Source organism: Thermobia domestica, chromosome 13 (genome assembly GCF_964235325.1).
Source record: "Thermobia domestica chromosome 13, izTheDome1.hap1.1, whole genome shotgun sequence".
NCBI classification, from domain to species: Eukaryota; Metazoa; Arthropoda; class Insecta; order Zygentoma; family Lepismatidae; genus Thermobia; species Thermobia domestica.
The window spans coordinates 136,596,878-136,619,352 of record NC_137466.1 but is presented as its reverse complement, the minus strand read 5'-3'; the positions used below and the strand labels follow the sequence as shown (position 1 = coordinate 136,619,352).

At 33.1% G+C, this 22,475-nt stretch overlaps 1 protein-coding gene across 3 annotated transcripts in view; it reads right to left on the bottom strand.

The window, feature by feature from the left end:
• LOC145668544 (cathepsin L-like peptidase) overlaps positions 1 to 22,475 on the bottom strand; it is a 236,802-nt gene that overhangs the window by 34,690 nt on the left and 179,637 nt on the right. For all 3 annotated transcript variants that reach the window (XR_014128038.1, XM_081736529.1, XM_081736530.1), the window contains exons 2-7: positions 14,068 to 14,166; positions 11,537 to 11,686; positions 10,327 to 10,440; positions 4,401 to 4,534; positions 3,334 to 3,457; positions 1,902 to 2,056 (exon numbers count right to left, since the gene is read on the bottom strand). Coding sequence is in view for 2 of the 3 variants with exons in the window: in XM_081736529.1 (XP_081592655.1) it covers positions 1,902 to 2,056; positions 3,334 to 3,457; positions 4,401 to 4,534; positions 10,327 to 10,440; positions 11,537 to 11,686; positions 14,068 to 14,166 (776 nt within the window). In the remaining variant the exon portion in view is untranslated. The remainder of the gene's footprint in view (positions 1 to 1,901; positions 2,057 to 3,333; positions 3,458 to 4,400; positions 4,535 to 10,326; positions 10,441 to 11,536; positions 11,687 to 14,067; positions 14,167 to 22,475) is intronic.

The following is a 22,475-nucleotide window of genomic DNA, read 5'->3' as shown; positions in this document are numbered from 1 at the left end:
CTAGTTAACTACGTTTCTGATTTTAGAATATTTTTGATTGTTTTAAAGCTATTACAAAAAATCTCTAAAATTAGCAGTAGTTTAACTTCGCTGTAGTGAAGACCCTTAACCATCGATATCATTATCATCTGGAAATCTTTTAATAACTCTCCCGTTCCATATATTTTATTGCGAAGTTGGAACAGTTTTCTCTTGCCCTTGTCTCTTATATTCTTAATGAATTCGATTGATATATTATCAACCCAGGTTGCCTTTTCATTACACGTAGCTTCTCCAAACTTATTCCGAAGAATACTCAACCCTTTATCATCGCGTACTTCATTTTCTACCTCAACATTTAGGCCGCACGATCTATCCCTACTCTCATATAAGTCCTCAGCATATTTTACCCCCTTCCTAAGACTTCACTTCTTTCCTGACTACCTTCCCATTCTTATTTTCTACTGCTATCGTAATAGCTGCTTGTTTCCTCCGAACTTCTATAGATTGTACATTTCCTCATATTTCCCAACTCTTTCTAATTCTGTATGTCCTCACATTTTCTTTTGTAAAACTTTTCCCTTGTTCTGCCTGTTTCCTTTCGTAACTCGTTCTTTAGCTTTCTGTGCATCTTTCTCGCCTCTTCTGTATCAACATCTTTCCTTGTCTTCCTTTCCCTCATTTTCTGCAATATCTATTGCGTAACTCAAGCTTTCTTAGCTGTTTCTTGTTCACGGTAACTTACTACTTGTCCCCCAGCCTGTTCTATGTATTAATATGCTCCAACAATATGTTACTACCTTCGCCTCTCCATTTCTAATTTCAGGATTTTTCTTGAAATTTTTCGAAGAAAAAATTTCCTACTTCATCATTTTAAAACTTTCAAGTATTCAGTAACTGGTTGCCTACATTTCTTCTGCCTACATTTTTTCAGATGAATATCCACTTTGTCTATGACCAAAGAAAGTGTTGGTCCCGAGCAGGCTCTTCGCGTTCTTCAAGCTACTCCGATACCAACCCTGAATCATAACATAGTCTATTTGATATTTTTGGTCATCTATTGAGTATTTTCACGTGTATCTTCTTCTCTTGTGCTGATTGAACCAAGTGTTCCCAATTACTAGTGAATTCTGTCTACAGAAATTGACTAGTCCCTCTCCCCTTTCATTTCTTTCGCTTAAACAATACTTGTCTACGAAACTGCCTTTCTGTTTCTCTTCCACAATTGCATTGAAATCTCCCATTACAATTATGTATGCACCACTCTTCTCCCTGTCTATAATTTCTTCTATTTTCTCAAAACTTTATTCTACTTTTTCAGTTGTATGCGAAGTCGTCGCTGCGTATGTCTCTATCACTACTAAATCCTTTGTTTTTCCTTTAACTCTGTAACTTATAATAATGTCTTTTAAAAAAATCACGATTAAAATATAAAATTGTCTTCGTGTAATAAAAGATAATGTGCAATAGTACCTTTAAATTCCGTATGTAGGGAAGTTTCGTTCCAAGAGTACAGACTAGGACGAAAGAATGCGTTAATCCGACACAGTTTCTTCCCCAGTTTTACTTATACTAAAATGATAAATTTAAGTTTAGTCTCTATTAGACTTTCATCCAGGATTAGTTCTTCACATTCATTGCTAATTATTTTCAGTTTGGTTTCTTTCCAGATGTATCTAGGAACTAAAAGTGATTATACTAACACTAATTAGATCAGTGATGACCGAGGAGAATTTCAATGCACAAGGTGTTAAAGTAGTATTGCGAAATTGATGGTAACTCCTACTGAACACAATCGCAGATTTTCCCTGGCAGGAATTTCACAGCTTCCAGTGAGATATTCTCTTTCTAGCCATCCCTGAAATCATCATTAATTTAGATTTCGAAACTAATAATTTCGTACATATATATCTAATACTTACCCATTGTACTGAAAATCTGGCCCAGCATATATCGCAACAGAAATAGGCCCTATGGTGGCCACAGCGTCTTGAAGAGCTAATTCATTACCTCCTTCTATATCCACCCAATCTTTCAAAGTAGCACCAATAACAATGTCCTTTCTGCACTTCTCCTCCTAGTGAAAACGAGATGAGTACGCAATATTTAAAATGTGTAGCATTATATTATGTTTCTATATGTACTCGTATAGAAACATCGAAAATAAAGTAATATTAAAACTAAGTTCCCACTTACAATATAATATTACTATCCGCATAATATATATATTATAGCTAATGTATATAAGAGATTTTACTATCGACATGTGCTTTTCAAAATGTACAAGCGCATGATAATCTGAGTGTTATAATGAATGGCAAGCTTATTTTCAGCAAACGTATTACTGCTAATAGTGTATATAACGAAACTCTGTGTATATGTAAGCAGTGTTCTATAAGTTTAAAGAAATTTAAATTTTGAAAATATGAACTACTTATTATAAGACATTGATTTCTCCTGTTGAGTAATACTGTCTATCTATTTGGCTTAATTATAGCCTGTTCCACACACCTTTCTATACTAAACATTGTTGTCAACTTTATTTTAGCTACTTCTCGCCATATACTTTCTGACCTACTTAGTTCAAGCAATGTAACTATAATGAAGACACTGAACATAATATCGTACACTACCCGTGGCAATAGAAATCACATATTTTGTTTCTTTATAAAATAGTAAATGAAAAATTTGCCTTTTCCTCTCAACTTCCCGCGCTTAATTTTCGAGTACCCATTCGTACCACACGTAATATAAGAAATCTATTCTAAGTTTCGCGACCGAAAATTATAATGATCCAAAGGTCGCTCATGTAAAGCCTTTCAACTGAAATCAACAAATTCTTACGTAATATAGATGCAAAGAATTTTCTGATCCGCATTGTGCAAAATTATTTTCTAAATAATGTTGTATAAATGCTTGTTAATATATTTTGTTGATACTCTCTTATATTATTCTTATTATCAAGTACACATAAATTTATTAATTACGCTATAGTAATATAAACAATAAAAATAAGAAAGTATAAGAAATATTACATGACATTATTAAAGTAAAATATTATTTACAATACATTATACTAATATAATATATTTGTTTTGCTTATTACTAATGTTGTGTCTTACTGTTAAACACCAAACCTACTGTATTGTTAACTATAAAAATTAATTAAGTAATTAACAATCAAAGGTCACTAATATTAAAATATTAAACATGTGATAAAAGCATGAAAGATAAAAAGGAAGTCTTATTTTCAGTCGATCTCTTAACTTTGAAAAATTACGAAAATATTTTTTTAATATGGCTTACTCTATATATGTTCATTATATCCACCTAACAACTAGTATTTTTCTTTACCTTTCCTGTGTAAGGATACGATTCACTGGTAGCAATGCCATTCTTCTTAATATATTCGTACGCCTCATACATATTACCTCCGTCGCATCCGTTCTTTATAGAACAATCCAACAAATTTTGTTCACTGAAATGTAAATAAAACTTTCTATGAAAAAATTAACTGTGACGTTTTATAATGTTAGATTTTATCTCAAATACTAACAAAAAATATGTTTGGTAATAACAGTGCAAACATAAATCAAATTAAATAGTTTTTAGTTGTGTGTTATTGTTCTTTACAAACAAATGTAGATTGTTTTAAATATTTAGTTAAAACCTAACACACATATACAAAACTAACGATAATTTCTAACTGCACTTTAATTTCTATTCGATTCATAAGAATGATTTTTTTCCTTTCAAATGTTCAAAATTTATTAGTTATTTTTAAATTGTAAGTTACTTTCATTTTCATTTCCATTCTTTCTATTAAAATATTTCATATCTTTCGTTAGCCCTTAAAAGTACAGAGTTATATGCTATATAGTTACAATAATAAGTAGCACTGCAATGCAAAGGTATAAAAGATTATAAATGCTGCAAACAACCGCATAACATACTTTCTTGTTAATCATTGAAAGGGCCCAAACATATGTACAAACAAAACATTGTAACTCTCTATAAAATGATAATATTATCAATCATGACGAGATTAGATGCAAATTTAAAGAATAAACATGTGTTCCTCAATTGTATGAAACTTGTCCTAAAACAAATAATTTAGATTAGCAAACACATCGGCAGAAGTGATTGTGGGTATACCTCTCTAATGTAGTAAATTGTATTTAAAAAAAGAACGATAATTATCAATAAAAAACGTATTAGAGAGCATTTTGACTTGAATGTGAATTAGAAAGAAATTAATATTACTATAAAAATGTAGGAAAAACTATGGATACTTACAAAAAAAAACATAATGCGACCTTAATGTCAGAATTATAACAAACACATCCAAATTACAATAAACTATAAAAGGGTCATTAATTGGAAAGTGAGAAGTTGAAAGAAATATGAGTTTAAATATGTACCTAAGAGAAATGAGCTTTCCTGTTGCTTTAAAATGTTGTCCCTCTAAGGAACCAGTTGCAGAAAATGCCCAACAAGAACCACATAAACCTTGGTTTTTAACGGGTGTAACATAGCCTTCCTTTCTCCAATCAACCTACCACAAAAATTAATAAAAGTAAACGAATAAAAGAAAGTGCATTGTTGTTACAAGTGTGTGTGTTACAAGATTTAGTCTGCAACCAACATCACTTGAACAAATCAGTTTAGTATTCTTATCTACTTAAGACAAATGCAATAGTATGTAAACCAAATTTAACTAAAATCAATTTATTTGTAAGTAGTAAACTTCATTGCTATAGACTTACTATAATTTAAAATGTAACCTGAGAACCGTACCAAAGAAGATAAGTTTTCACTGAAAATGAATACATGTGAATTGCGTGGCCAGTTGAAATTTAAACTACTCCCACCAAAAACATAAATGTGAGAGAAAGGAGCCAAGTTCTCATATTTATTACTTTGGTGGGCCAGAAAAAGTATAGAAATTTGAACAATCTCAAGTTCTTCTGAAATTCAGAAATCGGAAGGAATATTAAATTTACAACTTAGTGCTGAGAATAACTTGCCAGATGAAAGCCTCTAGAGGTGATACTATATAGAACCTATTTTCAGCATCAAGGTTGCAAATTTAATTTTCCAACTTTCGGATTTCCGTAGATTTTACATCGTTTCAAAATTTTTCTTTGATATTTGTAAATTGAATTTGATATTTACTTCAATTCAAACGAGTAATTATATTATCGTTCACAGAATCGAAATCCTCTGTGTAAGTATCCTCAAGGAATCGCAAACTTCTATGGAGTTTCCAATTTACCATGAACTTCAAATAAATGTAATTCTGATGAATACGAGTATTGTTCATTATATCGCATTATTCTATGCTATGCGTGCCTGTGCTTTTTCCTTTAGTTAGAAAAAATGTGTTTAATCTAGATTAAAAGAGACTGGGTGTAAATTTAAGTACAAGGGGCATTTGCCGTTCTCATAGAGTAGGACAGAAGAAGCCTGGTAGTACACGGCCAACTATTGTTAAATTTGTTAGTTATCGCTCACGGGCTGAAGTGTTTAATCAGAAACGGAAGCTAAAGAACTCTGGAATTGTGATAAGGAGATTTATGTAGTTCACGATTGCAGATACTGCAAAAGGCACTTAAGAAGTTTGGCCCCAAGCATGTGTATACAAGAGACGGAAAAATTGTTGTCATCATCAATGACAAAAAGAACTACGTTACGAACGCTTCTTAATTACAGGAGCTGTAAAGTTTGCACTCTACAGTGTGAGAATGATGATCTTGTGTGTAGTGCAAAAGTGTGTAACATGCAGGTAGTGCAAAAGTGTATTTATGTACAGTTATCTGTTCTGTTCTATGTTAGAAATGTATTTTATACTTTAAAGGACAACTATGGTAAGTCGAAATCAATTTTGCTCTTTTGTTATCTGCGTACCGTGAGTTAACAAATTTGTAATATATTAGTGGATATAAAAGTTGAACTTGTACCAATCTTGCAAGTTACTTACTCATCACGTTACAAATATCAACTGGACGCGATGAAGTTAACAAGCCAGAAAATGCTAAATTTTAAGCACTGTTTTATTAAGTGTGCGTTAAGTGATAAATACAAAAACGCGTATGTTAGAACTGCATTTATAAGGCGATTTTACCCCATACTGTTATTTCTTCTTTACTGTAAGTTCAGTCATCTATGTTCTATGGTATTTTATTTTATATTTTTGGTAGAAAAGGCAGTCATCATATCATGTGTGTCAATGTAAGCTTTCAGTTTCGTCAGGGCTCAATTACTACTTTAATGGTGTTTTTACATACATTTTAGTTATAACCTTTGTATTTGAATATGGGTAGTACAGACATAAACAATGCGGGGTTTCAGATCCTTACTCAATCTGCTGCTTCGTCAAATTTTAAGATTATGCATGCAAATGTCCGTTCTCTTTTTCCTAAAATTGACGAAGTATGGCTACTCGCTGCCTCCACGAAATGTTCCATTTTGATTATATCGGAAACATGGTTGGACGATTCTATAAGTACTAGGCAAATTGAGATTCCAGGATATTCAATCATTCGCAGTGACAAAGGGAGGGGTGGAGGAATGCTGATTTACTACTTAAAACATATTAAAGTGAAAGTTGTTGACTTTCAATCTAACGAGGTTTATCAAGATAAGAAATTTTAAATCTTGTTGTTAATGTGAACCACTTGTCAATTGGTATTACTGCTGTATATAGATCTCTCAGCATACCGTATAGGGAATTGTCAGCGATCGAAGATGAATCTATATCCACAAGTCGACCAAATATTCATTGTTGGTGACTTCAATTGCGATCAACTCTCCCCAGATATACAAGAAACTATTTACTTGAAATCTATTATTGACATGTTGGTTTTCACACAGTTAATAAATGAACCCACGAGAGTCACTGAAACTACCGAGTCTTTGCTAGTTTTAATTGTTACTGACAACACGGAACCGATATACTCGTTTGGAGTTAGTCTACCCATTGGAACATCAGACCACAGCGTAATTCACGTCACTATCAAGCTTCATACAGTATTCAAAACTCCCAGTAAAGTAATTCAGTGTCGTACTTACGCTTCATTTAATACCGAATCGTTTTATCATGATGCACAAAATTACAACTGGGATAAGATTATTCAAATGAAAACAATAGGTAATAAAGTTTAATTTTTGCAAAAGTCTATAGTCGATATTTTTGATAACCATGCACCGCTCAAAACAAAAAGGTTATCTAACAACACTCTTCCCTTTATCTCAAGTAACACAAAACTTTTAATGAAGTTGCGTGACCGCGCTTACAGAAAATATAAAAGAACGAAGAATCGGTTGCATTGGGAGGATTACAGACGCTTGCGTAACTTCACAACTACTGTTGTTCGACAAGAAAAGACTGTGTATTTTTCTGATCGTATGAGATCTACCAATGATGCACGTAACATATGGAAAACTTTGCGTGATCTTGGTGTAGGTAAAAGCGATTCATGCTTGATTCTCCTGGATGATGTAAATGACATTGAAGCTATAAATTCACATTTCACAAGTGTCTATAAAATGTCTGAGACAAGCACTGAAGTACTTGATTAACAAACGCATTGGCTTTCATCGCGTAAACTAAATAGCAATATTGAAACGTTTAAGTTTCACACTGTAAACGAAACAGAAGTTAAAACTGCAATACACAGTATTAAGTCCAACACATGTGCGTTTGAAATTACTCATTAACTCAAGGTTGTTTTCCAGAATTGTGGAAGCGGGCGAAGGTGGGTCCACTGCCCAAGAAGACAGTTGTATAGTCGCTTGATGAACTTCGTCCCATTAGTATACTTCCAAATATCTCCAAAGTACTAGAAAAGGTAGCATTTCAGCAATTAACAACTTATATCAATAAAAATGAAACATTCCCTGTTACTCAATTCGGCTTCCGTAAAGAACATAGCACAACCACAGCCCTTTTAGAAATTACAGATTCAATTTTGAATTCAATAGAAAATTCAATGGTAACAGTTTTGGTCTTATTGGATCTTTCGAAGGCTTTCGATCTGGTAAATCATGAACTCCTTCTGGCCAAAATGAAATATTACAATTTCTCGGAATCAGTTATTAAATGGTTCCATAGCTATCTCTCTTGTAGACAGCAACAAATAATACTAAGAGGAGAAAAGACTCAGGTATCTACTCCATCCCTGATAAAGGCAGGAGTTCCGCAAGGTTCAATATTAGTCCCCTATTATTTTCACTCTTTTCAGCAAATCTTTCTACAGTCATAAAACATTCATCAGTTCACTTCTATGCGGATAATATACAGATCTTCATCAGTAGTACGCCTGAAAAAATTATGGACACAATAGAGTTACTTAATACGGATCTTTTAGCTGTTAGCAACTAGTGACTTAAGAATGGTCTTTTACTTAACCCATTAAAATATGTTTTCACTGTATTGGGAACATCACATCAGTTGAGCAAAGTCAACCCTGATGACCTAAAAGTAACTGTAGTGAATTCCAATATTCCATTTTCTCCCTTTGTAAAAGATCTAGGCTTAATAATAGACCAAGGACTTAGCTGGAATAAACACATTTCTGAACAGTGTGTTAAAGCTAAGCGCATCTTACGACAGCTTTATAAATTAAAAGGCTATTTGTCGCAAACAAGACTATATCTTGTTAACACTCTCATTTTTCCTCTGTTCGACTACTGCCATTCAATATATGGTGGTTCTCTCTCCACTCAAAATACTAGAGCAATTCAGAAAATACAGAATTACTCTATACACTTCTCACTCAATTACAGAAAGTCTCAGCATATTCTGCCGATACTTAATGAAAACAATATCCTAACCATGTCCCGCAGATGATATCTCCGATACTGTTGTTTGTTATACAAAATAAATTCACACAAAACACCTCCTCACTTGCATCATAAATTAACATGTAGGTCAGAAATTCACCATTACAATACCCGAGGAAGCAATAAACTAAATATGCCCCGGCATTCTTTAAAAATAACAGAGAAGGCATTTTCAATTTCGGCAGTAAGAATCTGGAACTCCCTACCAAAGTCAATCTCTGACAAACCGTATAATTCATTTAAATCATCACTCCAAACATTATTATTTAGAGACCAGAGACCACTGACCATTGGCACACATGAAAGGTTTACTACAGTATGAAATTGGTATGAAATTGGATTAGCAGTATGAGTATAGTTTTTTTTTTTTTTTACATTTACATTTACTGTGTTTTGTTTATCCTTAGTATTATTGAATGTATCATGTTATGTTGTTATTTGTATCTTGTATCTTTATTTTTTCTTTCTTTTCTTTGTAATGATGACAAGGGTTAGCTGAACCTGGCCCGCTGAAATAAAGAGAAATTCAATTCAATTCAATTCAATTCAATTAACCATTGGATGTATGACATCAAATATTCACGCAGAGGATTTGAAGCACTCTAGACTGACGAAATATTTTAGAATGCAGTTGGGAAAGTATCACTTGTGTTGAAGTAGTCAGCCTGGACCATACGAAGCGAGGGGAAAGTTTTCAGAGCTGCACATCGTGCTCCAAAACCATAACTTTACTCTTTGAATTATACATTTTATAAGTGTTATTGAGGCCCCTGATTTTTGGACTGGGAGCTGAATCAGAAAAGAAAATCTCAAACTCTGGGCATAGATATAGGCTTATTGAGAAAGTAATTTCTTTTCTTTACATAAAACAATTAAGTACTCGTATTTTAATGTTTTTGAATTTGTCTTCCCATCTGAATTCATTACCATGCATAACTAGTATGTCATTGTGTATTGGGAAACGATAACTTTACAATATTTCGTCATTCAATACAATATACTCAAATATTAGTGACAATTCTAAATATTTCTATAGTAAGTTGAACTTAATTAAAGTGAACTCATAGTCAATACTTTCAATTTGCTTACAACTGAACACCTTTTAGTTTATTTCTAAGCTAAAATCTTGTATCTATCTCTTGATTCTACTCCTAAATGCCCCATGAACCCAACAATATAACCATCCTTTGAACTTGTGTTCTAGTGATTTCAATAGTTTATTTTATTTACAAGTGACCTCAATAGTATACTTGTTTCTTATATACAGGTATTATAGATTAATGATTATTAGGACAGCAGTCTCTTACGTCATACATTATAAAGTGTTTTGGTTATTACATTTCTGAATGTTATTTTATATCTTGTCTAATATCTGTTTTATGTATGTCCATTTTGATTGATATACAAAAATCGCGAATTATTTTACTTATATATCATACTTAACTTTTAAGACCGACAGTACAAACTGCATTCTTTATTCCCTATAAGTAGATTCATACCTACCTCTTTTGGTAGACTTTTTGTGCTATTATGAGAGAAGAATTTAACGTCGTTCCTGATTTGATGACGTGGAAATTGCTTAAAGCCTCTAAAATTTTTAACAATTTCTTTCCATTCCTATTAATTAAAAACGAGAACGAACATTTACAAATAGGCATTGTTTTAAGTGAAAATTGAAAGTACACAAAATGACATTTTAAAACAGAATTTAAATACTAAGTCCTCTAAATCTTAACAGTAAATTATTTGCTAGAATTAACAATCCAGTGTAGAAAAGTAATAATTTGTTACATTTGTTAAACCAATTTCAACCAGTCCAAATTATGCTTCGATGTTTGCTCGAATAACTAAATTTTTTTTCTGTAGTAATTGCTGCAAGAGAGAAGTTCAAAGCCACAATACAGTTCGGAGAAAGAGCGTGTAGAATAAAATAGTAAGAAGACAATATACATAAGACAAATTATTATCTCTGATTTTTAAGTTCGATAGATACAATAAAAATTTATGGCCTAGATTAATTGCATTACTTTTCAACGATTATCTGTATAAATATGGAAGTGTTATTTGGATAATGGTCCGGTTCGGAATATATTTTCTTTTTGGCCAGAACTGTACATTTACGTTGTTAGGTTTTGAGGCCAGACAGATTTCTAGATAGTTAAGATATAATACGCCAGGACGCCATTGTGAATGGATGTATGTTCAATTTAAAAAGAAGAAATATTGTAAATATATATATATATATATATATATATATATATATATATATATATATATATATATATATATATATATATATATATATATATATGGTAAATGTTGAAAAGTCTTCAGAAAACACATAAGTTTAGATTTATTTTATTTTGGGTGTTATCATTGGACTTTCATTGAGTGAATCACGTCTTAAGTAGTTTAATAATCATATTCTGACGACCTTAGAGCAAATGTGTAACTAACTGTCCAAAAATAGTTGAAGTTAGAATCATTGTTAAATTTTGTCCTTAAATACGTGTATTCAGCAGAATTAGTAACAAACTAAAGTTACGTAATATCTAATAATAAAAAATCCTCAACTACGAACTTAACTAATAACTTGAACCCAAAGAAACCATACTGTAATTTTATTCATACATATATATAAAAGATTAAAATTTTGATCAACCACTGAACATTTAAAACTTAGTAAAACTTTAAATATATTAAAATAGCTTACTAAATCGGCAAATTTATTTATAGTAAGTCTGTAGGAATGCAATCCTTTATCAGCATCAGCATTATGTTTCTCTATGCTTTTTAAGTTTTCTTCCCAAATTTCTCTCCGGTGTTGTTCTTCTTCAGGTGTATATCGTTTTCCATACTTTTCCTGAAATACATAAATAATTCAGCTTTGAAAATTTACATTAAATAAGTCTGTGAATGATATTTTCAGAACATGATATTTATGTTGTATTCTGATCTGATATTTAGTTAAAGAATGTATAAATGGTTAAGCAGGACAAAAGACTATATAAGCGTCCATCATTAAACAAAACAACAGCGCATTTTCCAAAAAGACACGTATGTCCGAAACTTAATGGAATGGGATAATAACGACAATCCTAAACAATATTCAGAAACATGTTTCTGTTCGCCCTGAAGCATGTAGCAGATATCTTGCAATCGCTTGCAGATAAAACAAACGCTTGCAATGACACATTAACACTGAAAAATCTGACTGAACATACTTTTGTCATGTGAGTCACTATCCGATGACCATCATATGTCCTTTTTTTTTGAATAGATGTTCAAAACGGGATATAGATGCCACAAAAAGCTATGCTGGCCACACAGCGTGCACATATTAGCCCACCAAACAGCTGTTGCAATATAGCACCCCATTCGCGCATGAGCACCCTGCGCAAATCAGCAATTCACCATAGTGTAATTTTAAAATTACAATCCCTTCTCTGTGGCACTATGTTGTCTTCATGCTGCAGGTAATCCTCCATTAACTGTATTCTATGTGTACCTGTATCATCGTACATAACACGAAATTCAAGATCTATGCACAACGGAGCAATCGTATATACTGTTCGAGGATGATGTCCCAATATATTTCAATTGTTTCCTCCGCTGTTGCAACACGTGAAGTGCTGTACAGACCCCTAATACGATGCCATTTCTTACCATGACTCTAAAGTTTCTATACCTGTCTTTTTCAACAACATTTTGGTGGTAGTAGGATTTTCCTCGTAGTAGCATCTCTCCAAACGAAAAGATGGTGAAAATCACTCTTCAAGAGTCCAAACTGAATCGTGACTTGACAGTGAAGTGGGCGCTACCCACTATTCTCTTATTCATTCATTGTGGGTTGTACTCAATTATAGGCTTGCATGACACTGCTGTTTTGCGAGGAGAACGAATTTAGAGGGTCACCGTGCATACAATATGAATTCGTATATCCATCGGTAAGCAGTTTCACGTGATGCGTGGATCCCATTGGCAGCATCAAGTGGCTCCTGGTGCACATACTTTGCTCGTTGGCCTTCCTTGGGCATTAGAGACCAAGTAACGATCCTCACGCGACTTTCTTGCAGGTTGCTGATCTACACCATACTGTCTTTGAATGTTATCGCAGTACACAGCCACAACACAAGACCGCGAGGAATATTCAAGTCAATAACCACATCCTATTGACTTTGTCCCACTTCTAAGTTATCCATGAAGACCACCCTTTACACCAGTAAAATGTGTTCTAAGGTCATGGTGAGCTCCTAGAACACGTTCACTATGGACGATATGCACTGCACACTTCTAAAACTACAATTAATTAACTACTTGTTTCTGCCACTACAGACGTTCATCAATCACTGTCACAGAGGGCACATGTTTTCTCAAACCGGCTGGTATGTTTGTCTTTTCAGTCAGACTTACATTCATAGAATCAACATGTTATGAAGGATTAATTTTCGAAATTATTATTCCCTTAAGTTTAGGATATCAGTATAAGTTTGTATTGAAATAATATTCAAATCAATGAAAGTTTATATGCAGTTTAGACTGTCAAAGTATAATTCTATAGTAAAATATCCACCACTGATGAGAAAGACATGGTTTGGTCCCATGGGAGATGAGTATGTGTTTTTTTTTTGTGTGTGTGTGTGTGTGTGTGTGTGTGTGTGTGAATTATTTCCTCCCATTTTTATCTCTTGAATTCCATTCAGTTGCGATTACTATCCATCTTACTTGACCTACAGATTATAGAAAAGATAGCATTGATATAAAGATGGAACATCGCGTTGTTTAGTGCCTGCTGTTATAAAATATATTTTATGAATTTCCTTGTTTGTTCTTAATTTTCTTTTTAAAACTTCTTAATGGGTAATTACAACCAAAATTATAGGAAGTAAGAATGTACTAGTACGGTACCTAACGCCTAGTGTATCAAATATACAATATCCCTGTAAAAATGTAATAGAGTATAAAATATTGGAAGCAAAGTGTAATTTATCTTGCAGAAGTTTCCCAAAAGGATCAATGTTAAATATTTTATAGCCTACGGATTGAAGAGCATAATTAAATTAACATTGTAATAGATATGTGAAAAGATAATGAACTTCATGAAGTGGATTTTCACAGAGCAATATTTCTTTTGATTCTTTACATCTTATGAAGCCATGTTACCTATAATGGGTATAGTTTGATACAAGGTGTGGACGCTAAATGACGAAGACAAGCAATTCCATGGTATAAAAGAAAACGTACCTTAAATTGCTCCCACGCAGAATCATGCTCGTGATTAATTTTGCTGTTAGCAAACTCTATAACACAAACAGCTAGCAGAATGGTGTAAACTCCATTCATCTATATATTAAAAAAAGTAGACGTTAGAGATAATTCGCTAAGTTTGATTAATAAAATCAGTATAAACGTATATTACTTTAAAATGAATTACAGTACAATTTGGTATTTATACTTTTCATTTAAAACTACTTAACGCGCTTTTCCGCTCTTTCTTTCTTTCTTTTTCTATTTTATTTTATTTTTATTCTTTTTGCGCTTTTTGATATTAGACACAAAAATAGAGATAAAGGAATTAATGCTGAGTAGAGCCTATGCTACACTGGATGCAATTACTTGTCCCAGCAGAAGTTTGCCAATACTGTACTTCAAGTAAAAGATGAAGGTACAAATGTAGTATATATATTAAATCTTATTCTCCTTGTGCGTAGAACGGTGACTTCTGCTAATACTATATAAAATTTAAACCATTATGTCGGCTTTTGATCCTACAACATGAAAAGCGCTAATATGATTGAAAAATTAGAAATGGTCCCCATCAGCGACATCTTCTTTCTAACACCTGAACAGACTTTGGATCCTGCTTTTGTAGATCTTAGCGGAACGTCAATCGTAGAAGTTTTTTTTTTAATCTATGGGTCTACTCGTCGATGCTGCGAAACTGTCGTCCCTATGGATGATTTTCTAACGAACCAAAGAAACAGTAGCAAGAAGATGCAATGTACGAGAAATATGGAGAATCCATTAGAATAATCGAACTAAGTCCGATAAGTCAAATAATAACACGGATGTCCTTAGAGACATCTGATTCAGCGTTGTCCTGATGCAGAATAACACACTTCACACATCTGTGATTCACAAGCACTAGCTCTACATTTTAAATCTTCAATACATATGTTTCATTTACATTAATCGTCTAGTCAGGCGGCAGAAGCTTGACGCTTGATATCACAAAAATTCCACTAAACACACTGCTCGACTTTTTTCGTGATGGTTTTAGTTGGTTTCGAGCTGGTCCGCGTAATCCCAACCAATAGTGAAGGTGCAATAGAACTATAAAGAACCCAATTTTCATCACATGCCAGCAATCTGTTTAGACAAATTTTCCCTTTCCCTCATGAGAGAATAAAGAAATACTTATATTTTATCATGTCGCATTCTGAAGCTAAGGTAGAACTACAGAGTAAATCCCAAAATTGATAATAGAACTGGTGCTCAATGCAGGCAACTTATGTGATACATAAGTCTGACTTTATAGAATTTTCCAAGCTTATGAAGATTTTGGTGAATTGTTCTCCTAGTACTTAACATAATTATGTTCTCCCTCGAGTGCCTCGTTAGTTAGAGGTTATTGACGTCACTAAGTGGTGTATCCTAAATTGATTCTTAAATTTATTTAATCATCGTCATATCGCCCATAACAGTATATTTTACTCAGTTATACCCAGGAACGGTAAATGTTAGTTTAATTATCTTTGTTTTTAGAAATTCTTACACTTACAGGGCTAAAACATATGATCAGATAATCATATAATTGATGTGATAGAATAAAACATGAACAAGGTATAGCTTTTATTTCTTAACCTCAAATTCTCGGATATCAAGAATGAGGAATGGGTTCACATGAGTGTGTACTGAAGGTTATTTATATTAAAAACGCATGCATAAAATTATCAACAATTGTCGATCTATTGCTGGATTAAAGTCTTTCCGATACTCTTCGATAACCGTCTATCTTGGATAACTTGTTTCCAAGATATTCACAGTATTGCCTAATTTTGTCATACCACCTTCTACTAGGATGCTGTATAGTTCTCTACTTGCCATTTGTGGTATCCAGTAAAAAAAATGGTTTTGTCTACCTTGTATAGTTTGCTTCCTAAGAGAGTAATATCTACCTATCAATCAAATCTCTCTCTCTGTCTCTCTCTCTCTCTCTCTCTCTCTCTCTCTCTAGCTTTCCGCTTTATTCTGTGATCACAACCAGCAAGCTTCAAGAGCATGCCATCACTGACAAAATACCTTCTTGTTTTCTTCACCTCAAAGCAAAAGATATACGAAGTGCATGTAGTGACCCAATATGGACATCCTATGGAAACTCTCTGAGTATCTAATAGTTAAAGCATGTAATTGCTTGAAGAAAATACTACCTTGAGGAATGCAGCTGATACAACTAGTAGAGACGCTTTCTTCTTTGTATCCTAATATTGATTTCCACTGTATTAATATAGGAACTAAATGGAGAAAGATGACGACTAAATTATGATTAGGATAAACATATTGTGAAACAATTTTGAAAACGAGATGAAAATTTATTATGAGTTTACGAGCAAATAAATTTAGAATTAGTCAGTCATAGACGTCAATACGGTCGCGATGATTGTTTAACTGCTTAGTTCATTTGTGTTGTGTAATCTTCTTATCTAATATTAACAAATCATATAATGCATTTCTTCATACAAATTGTAATTTTGCTCTGACAAATAAAGAGTTGAAATAAATCATAACTTCGGTTCTTAAATGTCAGCACACCAAGATAAAAAATATGAATTATATACCTCTAAAGTCGGAATCACAGTTATTTGTTTGTATATTTCCGCATAACATACAAACACCAAATTTTGCATACTTGTTCGTCATGTGATGTGAGTAATGGGAAAATTCCGATATCTTGAAAAAGGCGACATTTTCCATGTAAATGAAGTGTCGAAATTTTTCGTCGTTTCAAAATGCTGGTTTTTAGAGTAGTTCCGCAGATCATAGAAACATCATATTTTGTCAGACAGTGAAGATAGGAACATAGTTTATGTAAGAGAAAAGAGCATTAAAATTCGTTTTGGTTTGGCGGCGCAAATCGAAAAAATGTGAAATTTGTAATGGCTGTGCCTAGGACGTTGAAGTTCCGAGGTGATTTTTATTCTGATGCGTAGTTTGCGAATCCGCCCTTAAACTTGAAAAAATAGTCATCTTCGGTGTAAGAAAGTGCTAGGAATGTTATAAGGGGGCGTCTAATTCTAGACAACTTGTAGATATGGTGGAATCACGAAATTTCGTTCAAGTGTGTAGATTACAGCCTAAGTGAGGGGAAAAATCGGACATGTTGGAAAAGTCGTCATCTTCGATTCGATATGGCGGCTCAAAAATTTGTAACCATGAAAATTGTAAGTTGTGCTCACGGCAGGTAAGCCAGGTTTCGCTATGTTATTAAGGACGTAGTTCAGTTTAAGTGAAGAAACAAATCATTGGACAAGTCGCCATCTTGAATGCAAAATTGCCACATTTTTGAATTGCCTTCATTTGGCCTCTTATGTGGTATGTTGAGGAGAATAGAACAAACAGAATTCAACGTAGTAAGTTAGCTACGCGGTAAAGCGTGTGCTTTCTAAGTTGCAGGTCTGGGTTCGATTCCCAGGCCAACCTTGTTTTATCTTTCCTCTTTTTCTTATCACCGTTGTTTCGTTTTACCAAAATAGTTTCTGTTGGTATTGCGTGAACAAAATATTTTCGTTATTACAGACATAGACTGAAAGTATATATTTATACGCTAACTGTTGAGATGGTCTCGAAACTAGGCAGTATGTTCATGTGAGGTTTCGAGACGATACTCAACTATTTAAAAAGAAACATATGTAGCTTTAGAGATGGGGCATCACCAGTGTTTCTTTCAGAAACAATGTTCCTGATGTAAGTATTCCCAGGGCACTGCTTATAATATTCTATTTATCATTCTATTATGCACGTATTATTTGGTCTCCTGCGGGGGCACTCTAAAAGCCCCAAGGAGGCAGTGTACACCCCAAAACATTTTGGAAAAAACATTGAGCATCATTTCCAAGATATAGCATCCAAACGAGAAAAAAATACATTTTGTCTTGCGAGAATAGTGTGCGCTTCAAACCGGAAATAATTGCAAACAATCTCCCTTTTATATACTAGTCGTTTAGATACATGCATATACACACACATTTATATATATATAGACGCACCTTTTGACAATTTTTGAAAAGCCTCCAATAATATTCATATTCTAAATTCCCTAGTAAATAATTGTCTTCATTGAAAATGTAAGAGTAAAGATACAGGAAGACTGTATGTAATTGCGCAGTATATATAAACATTTTAAGAAGTCTTGCTGCCCAATAAGTACATTTGTATCAAAGGACACCATTATAATACAGTGTACTACGTTACAGTGCAAAGACTAGTGTTCAATAAAATGTTATGAACTAATGTTTAAAAAGCCTTGACAAAATCATATTTGTAAATTACCTACAAATTGTAGTCTTCATTGAAAATACAAGACGAGAGATGCAGGTAGACTGCAAGAAATTGTCCAGTAAATATGAAATATTTCAAGAAGTCTTGCTGCAGGTAATATTTACAACTATGCCCAAGGTTTCTATTATAATCCACTGTACTACATTATAGTACAAAATTAGTGTTCACTCAAATGCTATGAAAAAATTTAAACAATCTACAACAATATTCACATTTGTAAATTACCTAGTAAATTGTAGTCTCCATTGTGAGTACAAGAATAAATGTGCAGGAAGCCTGAAATATTTTCCCACTCTTATATCACAGATATGAACTACTTTTCCTGCAGGTAATATGTACAATTAACCACAACGACACTATTATAATACATTGTATTAAATTACACTGCAAAACATAATATTAAAAAAATACTACGAATAAATATTTAAACGGCTGCAAAAATTCACATTTGTAAACAGTGAGTGTTTTCGGAAAATGCAAGGTTTGATAGGTGGGATATTGCAACACAGTGTCCGCTGTTTATGTTTCAGAAAATACATTCTGTTATTGTCTCTAACATATATAGATATGCGCAAAGTGTAAAAACTTTCACACAATTAAATCCCCACGTTAAGCGGGTTTGCATATCCAAGCTCCTAACTATGAAAATATTTACGATCACTCCAACCCCAATCATTTCACTTATTAAACTTGTTGTATGTAAGTTATTAGGACATAAAATTGAATATAATTTATAAGAAAAAGACTTTTATGCATTGCAAGAGTAGATATTCACCACAAACTTATAGTCGTATCGACATAAACAAAAAAAGTGTGGAGCAGGAAACCACTTTATATAAGAGTCAAAAGATGCTTAGTGAAGACATACGAACTGATCGATCGGTTTGGGTCACTAGCCTATCAATCAGAAATTTATGTGTTCAAACCCTGTAGGAAGTATTCGTTTCGTTTTGTTTTGTTTTTTTTTCTTTCTTTCTTAAAAGTGAGTTCCCACTTTCATCAAAAGATTGAGAACATTTCTTTGAATAAATCTTTGGCAACTACTTTTTTCTCAAATTCGATTAGACGCGAACATTATATGAATGGCAAATCTAAAATCCATAGCTGAGAACAAAATATTAAATATGTTCAATATTTCATTATTATCCTTTGATTTATAATGAAAAACTAATTATAAGCATTGACGATTTCAGAAGATTCTCCCCGGGGGATAGTCAATATATGAATGAGAGAAAACTAATCAAACATTATTAGTCCACTTTGAACATGATCGAAGATAACTTATGTCGACAAGGTCTCAAATTCTACGACAGGTCATGCTCTAAAATCATCACCGTTTGAAAGTTTTCTTAACAAATAGAATATTACATTTATTTCTCGTTCTACGTTTTGAAATGGAAAAATCATAATTTTAAAGATAATTATATACGATAAGCATAAAGATAATAGAACTAATAAAGTAAATATTCTTGTGTAAGTTATCGATTTCTAATCGGATGAAAACTCGAATATTCGTTTGCATCGCACTTTGAAGTAAATCATCTCTCTATATAATTCTTACTGGAAAGTATGTTTAACTCCAATTACTTAATCAATATTTTTAATAATATATTCTTATTGTAATACTTTTACTATTCAATGCTGTATACACTTCATTTCCCAAAGCAAAACCTCGCAAATTTGTAGTGAACTAGTGAATATTGTCAAATAAATTATCATTTAGTTTACGTAAATACTACATCGCTTGATTTGAAACTTCGTAATTTAAATACTACTACTACTATTACTACTACTACTACTACTACTACTACTAATAATAATAATAATAATAATAATAATAATATCATAGCCATATCTTCATCAGAATTTCAGGCTTAGTCAATAAAATTCAACGTAGTCTTTATTCGAAGTCCTATTTAATCGAATCCGATAGAAATACAAAGAGAAACTTTGAGAACAGGTAAAAGAAAAATGTTTGTTTTTGGGGATTGGAAGTAACCTTTAAGAGTTCTTTATAATTTACAGACAAGTGACTTAAAGACTTTTTCCTTTTCTTTAAGTTAACTGATTCATCGAACGTATCTGAGTAACTTGTCTCTATTTTCTGCTTGGTTATACACGTTTTACAATCATTTCCATTAACCCTGAATGACAAGAACATCTACCTAGGTAGGACAGTTAAAATTCCTAACTTCTCCCACCGGGAATAGAACCCGCTATCCCATACATTCAAGACGCACGTGCTACCCACTAGACCAGAGGGAAGAGCGAGTGAAATGTATTCTGTAGTGTCTGAAGTGATACCTATTTCAGCCTGCTGTATATGTCTATTGATTTTTAATGTTCGTATTCGTTACTTTGAGGAATGATATATCTTATTGATATATGTTGTATTACATATTCGTCCATAAATATTATATAAATTATCAGAATTGTTCATGATCTTCCATGGAAATTCACAGGAGCATGCGCAGTAGAAACAGAAGCATGCAGTTTACTGGTACTAGTCAGAATGCAAATTTATAACAGGCTGTCAGAATTTCTTAATGGAAAGCAGTGGTTCCCAACCTGGGGACGCGAAGCTTCCTCCTGAGTAAGCATGAAGAGGGAGTAAGGGGGCGAAAGCTACTGGCAGAAATGAATTGTGAAATAAATAAATAAAGCACCACTTATAATGACTTTTAAAATTAAGCATGACAATTTTATAATGACCGTTTAAAAACATAATACTACACTAGGAGGGTATGCAAAACTCTTGCTGGAAATAAATATAAATTCCTGAGATTATTATTATTATTATTATTATTAGTAGTAGTAGTAGTAGTAGTAGTAGTAGTAGTAGTAGTAGTATTGGTCTCCTACTTCTTGGGCGAGATGTAAAATATTCACCACCTTCTTCATACCGCTAAATCAATTTCTTCACAGTTTTCTCGTCATAGCCCATGCTTCTAGCTGTCTGAATGGCAATTTGTCCCATTGTTGCTCGACCTATGATTTCCCCTCGCATAGTAACAGATAGTTTTCTACAGTCTTTAGAGCGAGGTATTTTGGCAGCCTGTAGAAATTCGCATTGTGATTCGTATTAGCAATGACAGTAAAGTGGATCTTTCTGTTTCTACCGTGTATCATCAGCATCATTATATCAGTAGTATTCCGCCATGACCAGTGGATCACTTACCGCAGCTGAGAAGCTACCATGCTCCACGATCTTCTATTAACCTCTCCATCTTCACATACGATTTTTCTGTTTAGATATCGTCAATAGCCTAATTTTGTTCCTATATAGTCTAATCCGTCCCCTCGCTCTCTTTCCTACCACCATACCCTCTAGCATATCCCTCATGATACAGTTCCTTCTTAAGCAATATCCCAACCAGTTTCTCTTTCTCTTTTGAATAATATTTTTCTTCTTCCATTTCTAACACCCTCTCATTTGTTTTCCTCTCGACCCAGCTATTTCTCCCCATTCTTCTACACGCACATATTTCGAAAGCCTTTAATTGTTTCTCATCATTTTTGTGTAATGTCCATGTTTCTGTCCTATAAGTACAGTAAAATACAGTACACGAAGCATTTTATGAGTCTTTTTTCAACTCTAATTCAAGGTCCCACAAAATAGTATTTTTTTCATCCTAAAGAATTCTTTCACCATTTCTATCCTTGCTTTTATTTCACGTTCGCATGTCATATCATCACTAATAATACTACTCAGATATCGAAAACTAGTCACCTGTTCTTTTTTTCCGCTCCTACTTCTATATTTGACACCGATCGCTTCGTTTCAATCACCATGGATTTTGTCTTTCTAACATTTATTTTCATCCCATATTCTTCACAAGCCTTTCTCAAATTTTCTATTCTGCAATAACAACCTTATAAATCCCAAACCGTATACACATCATCATTCTATCTCCTACCGAAATTCCATCTTCATTATGTAGATTCCTTTTCGCTATCTCTTCTACATAGCTATTAAATAATGTCGGCGAAATATATCATCTCTGTTGATCTCACCTTCCAATTACACTGTCTGTCTACTGTGCATGCACCAGTGAATTTCCATGCAAGAGCATGAATAATTCTGATAATTTATA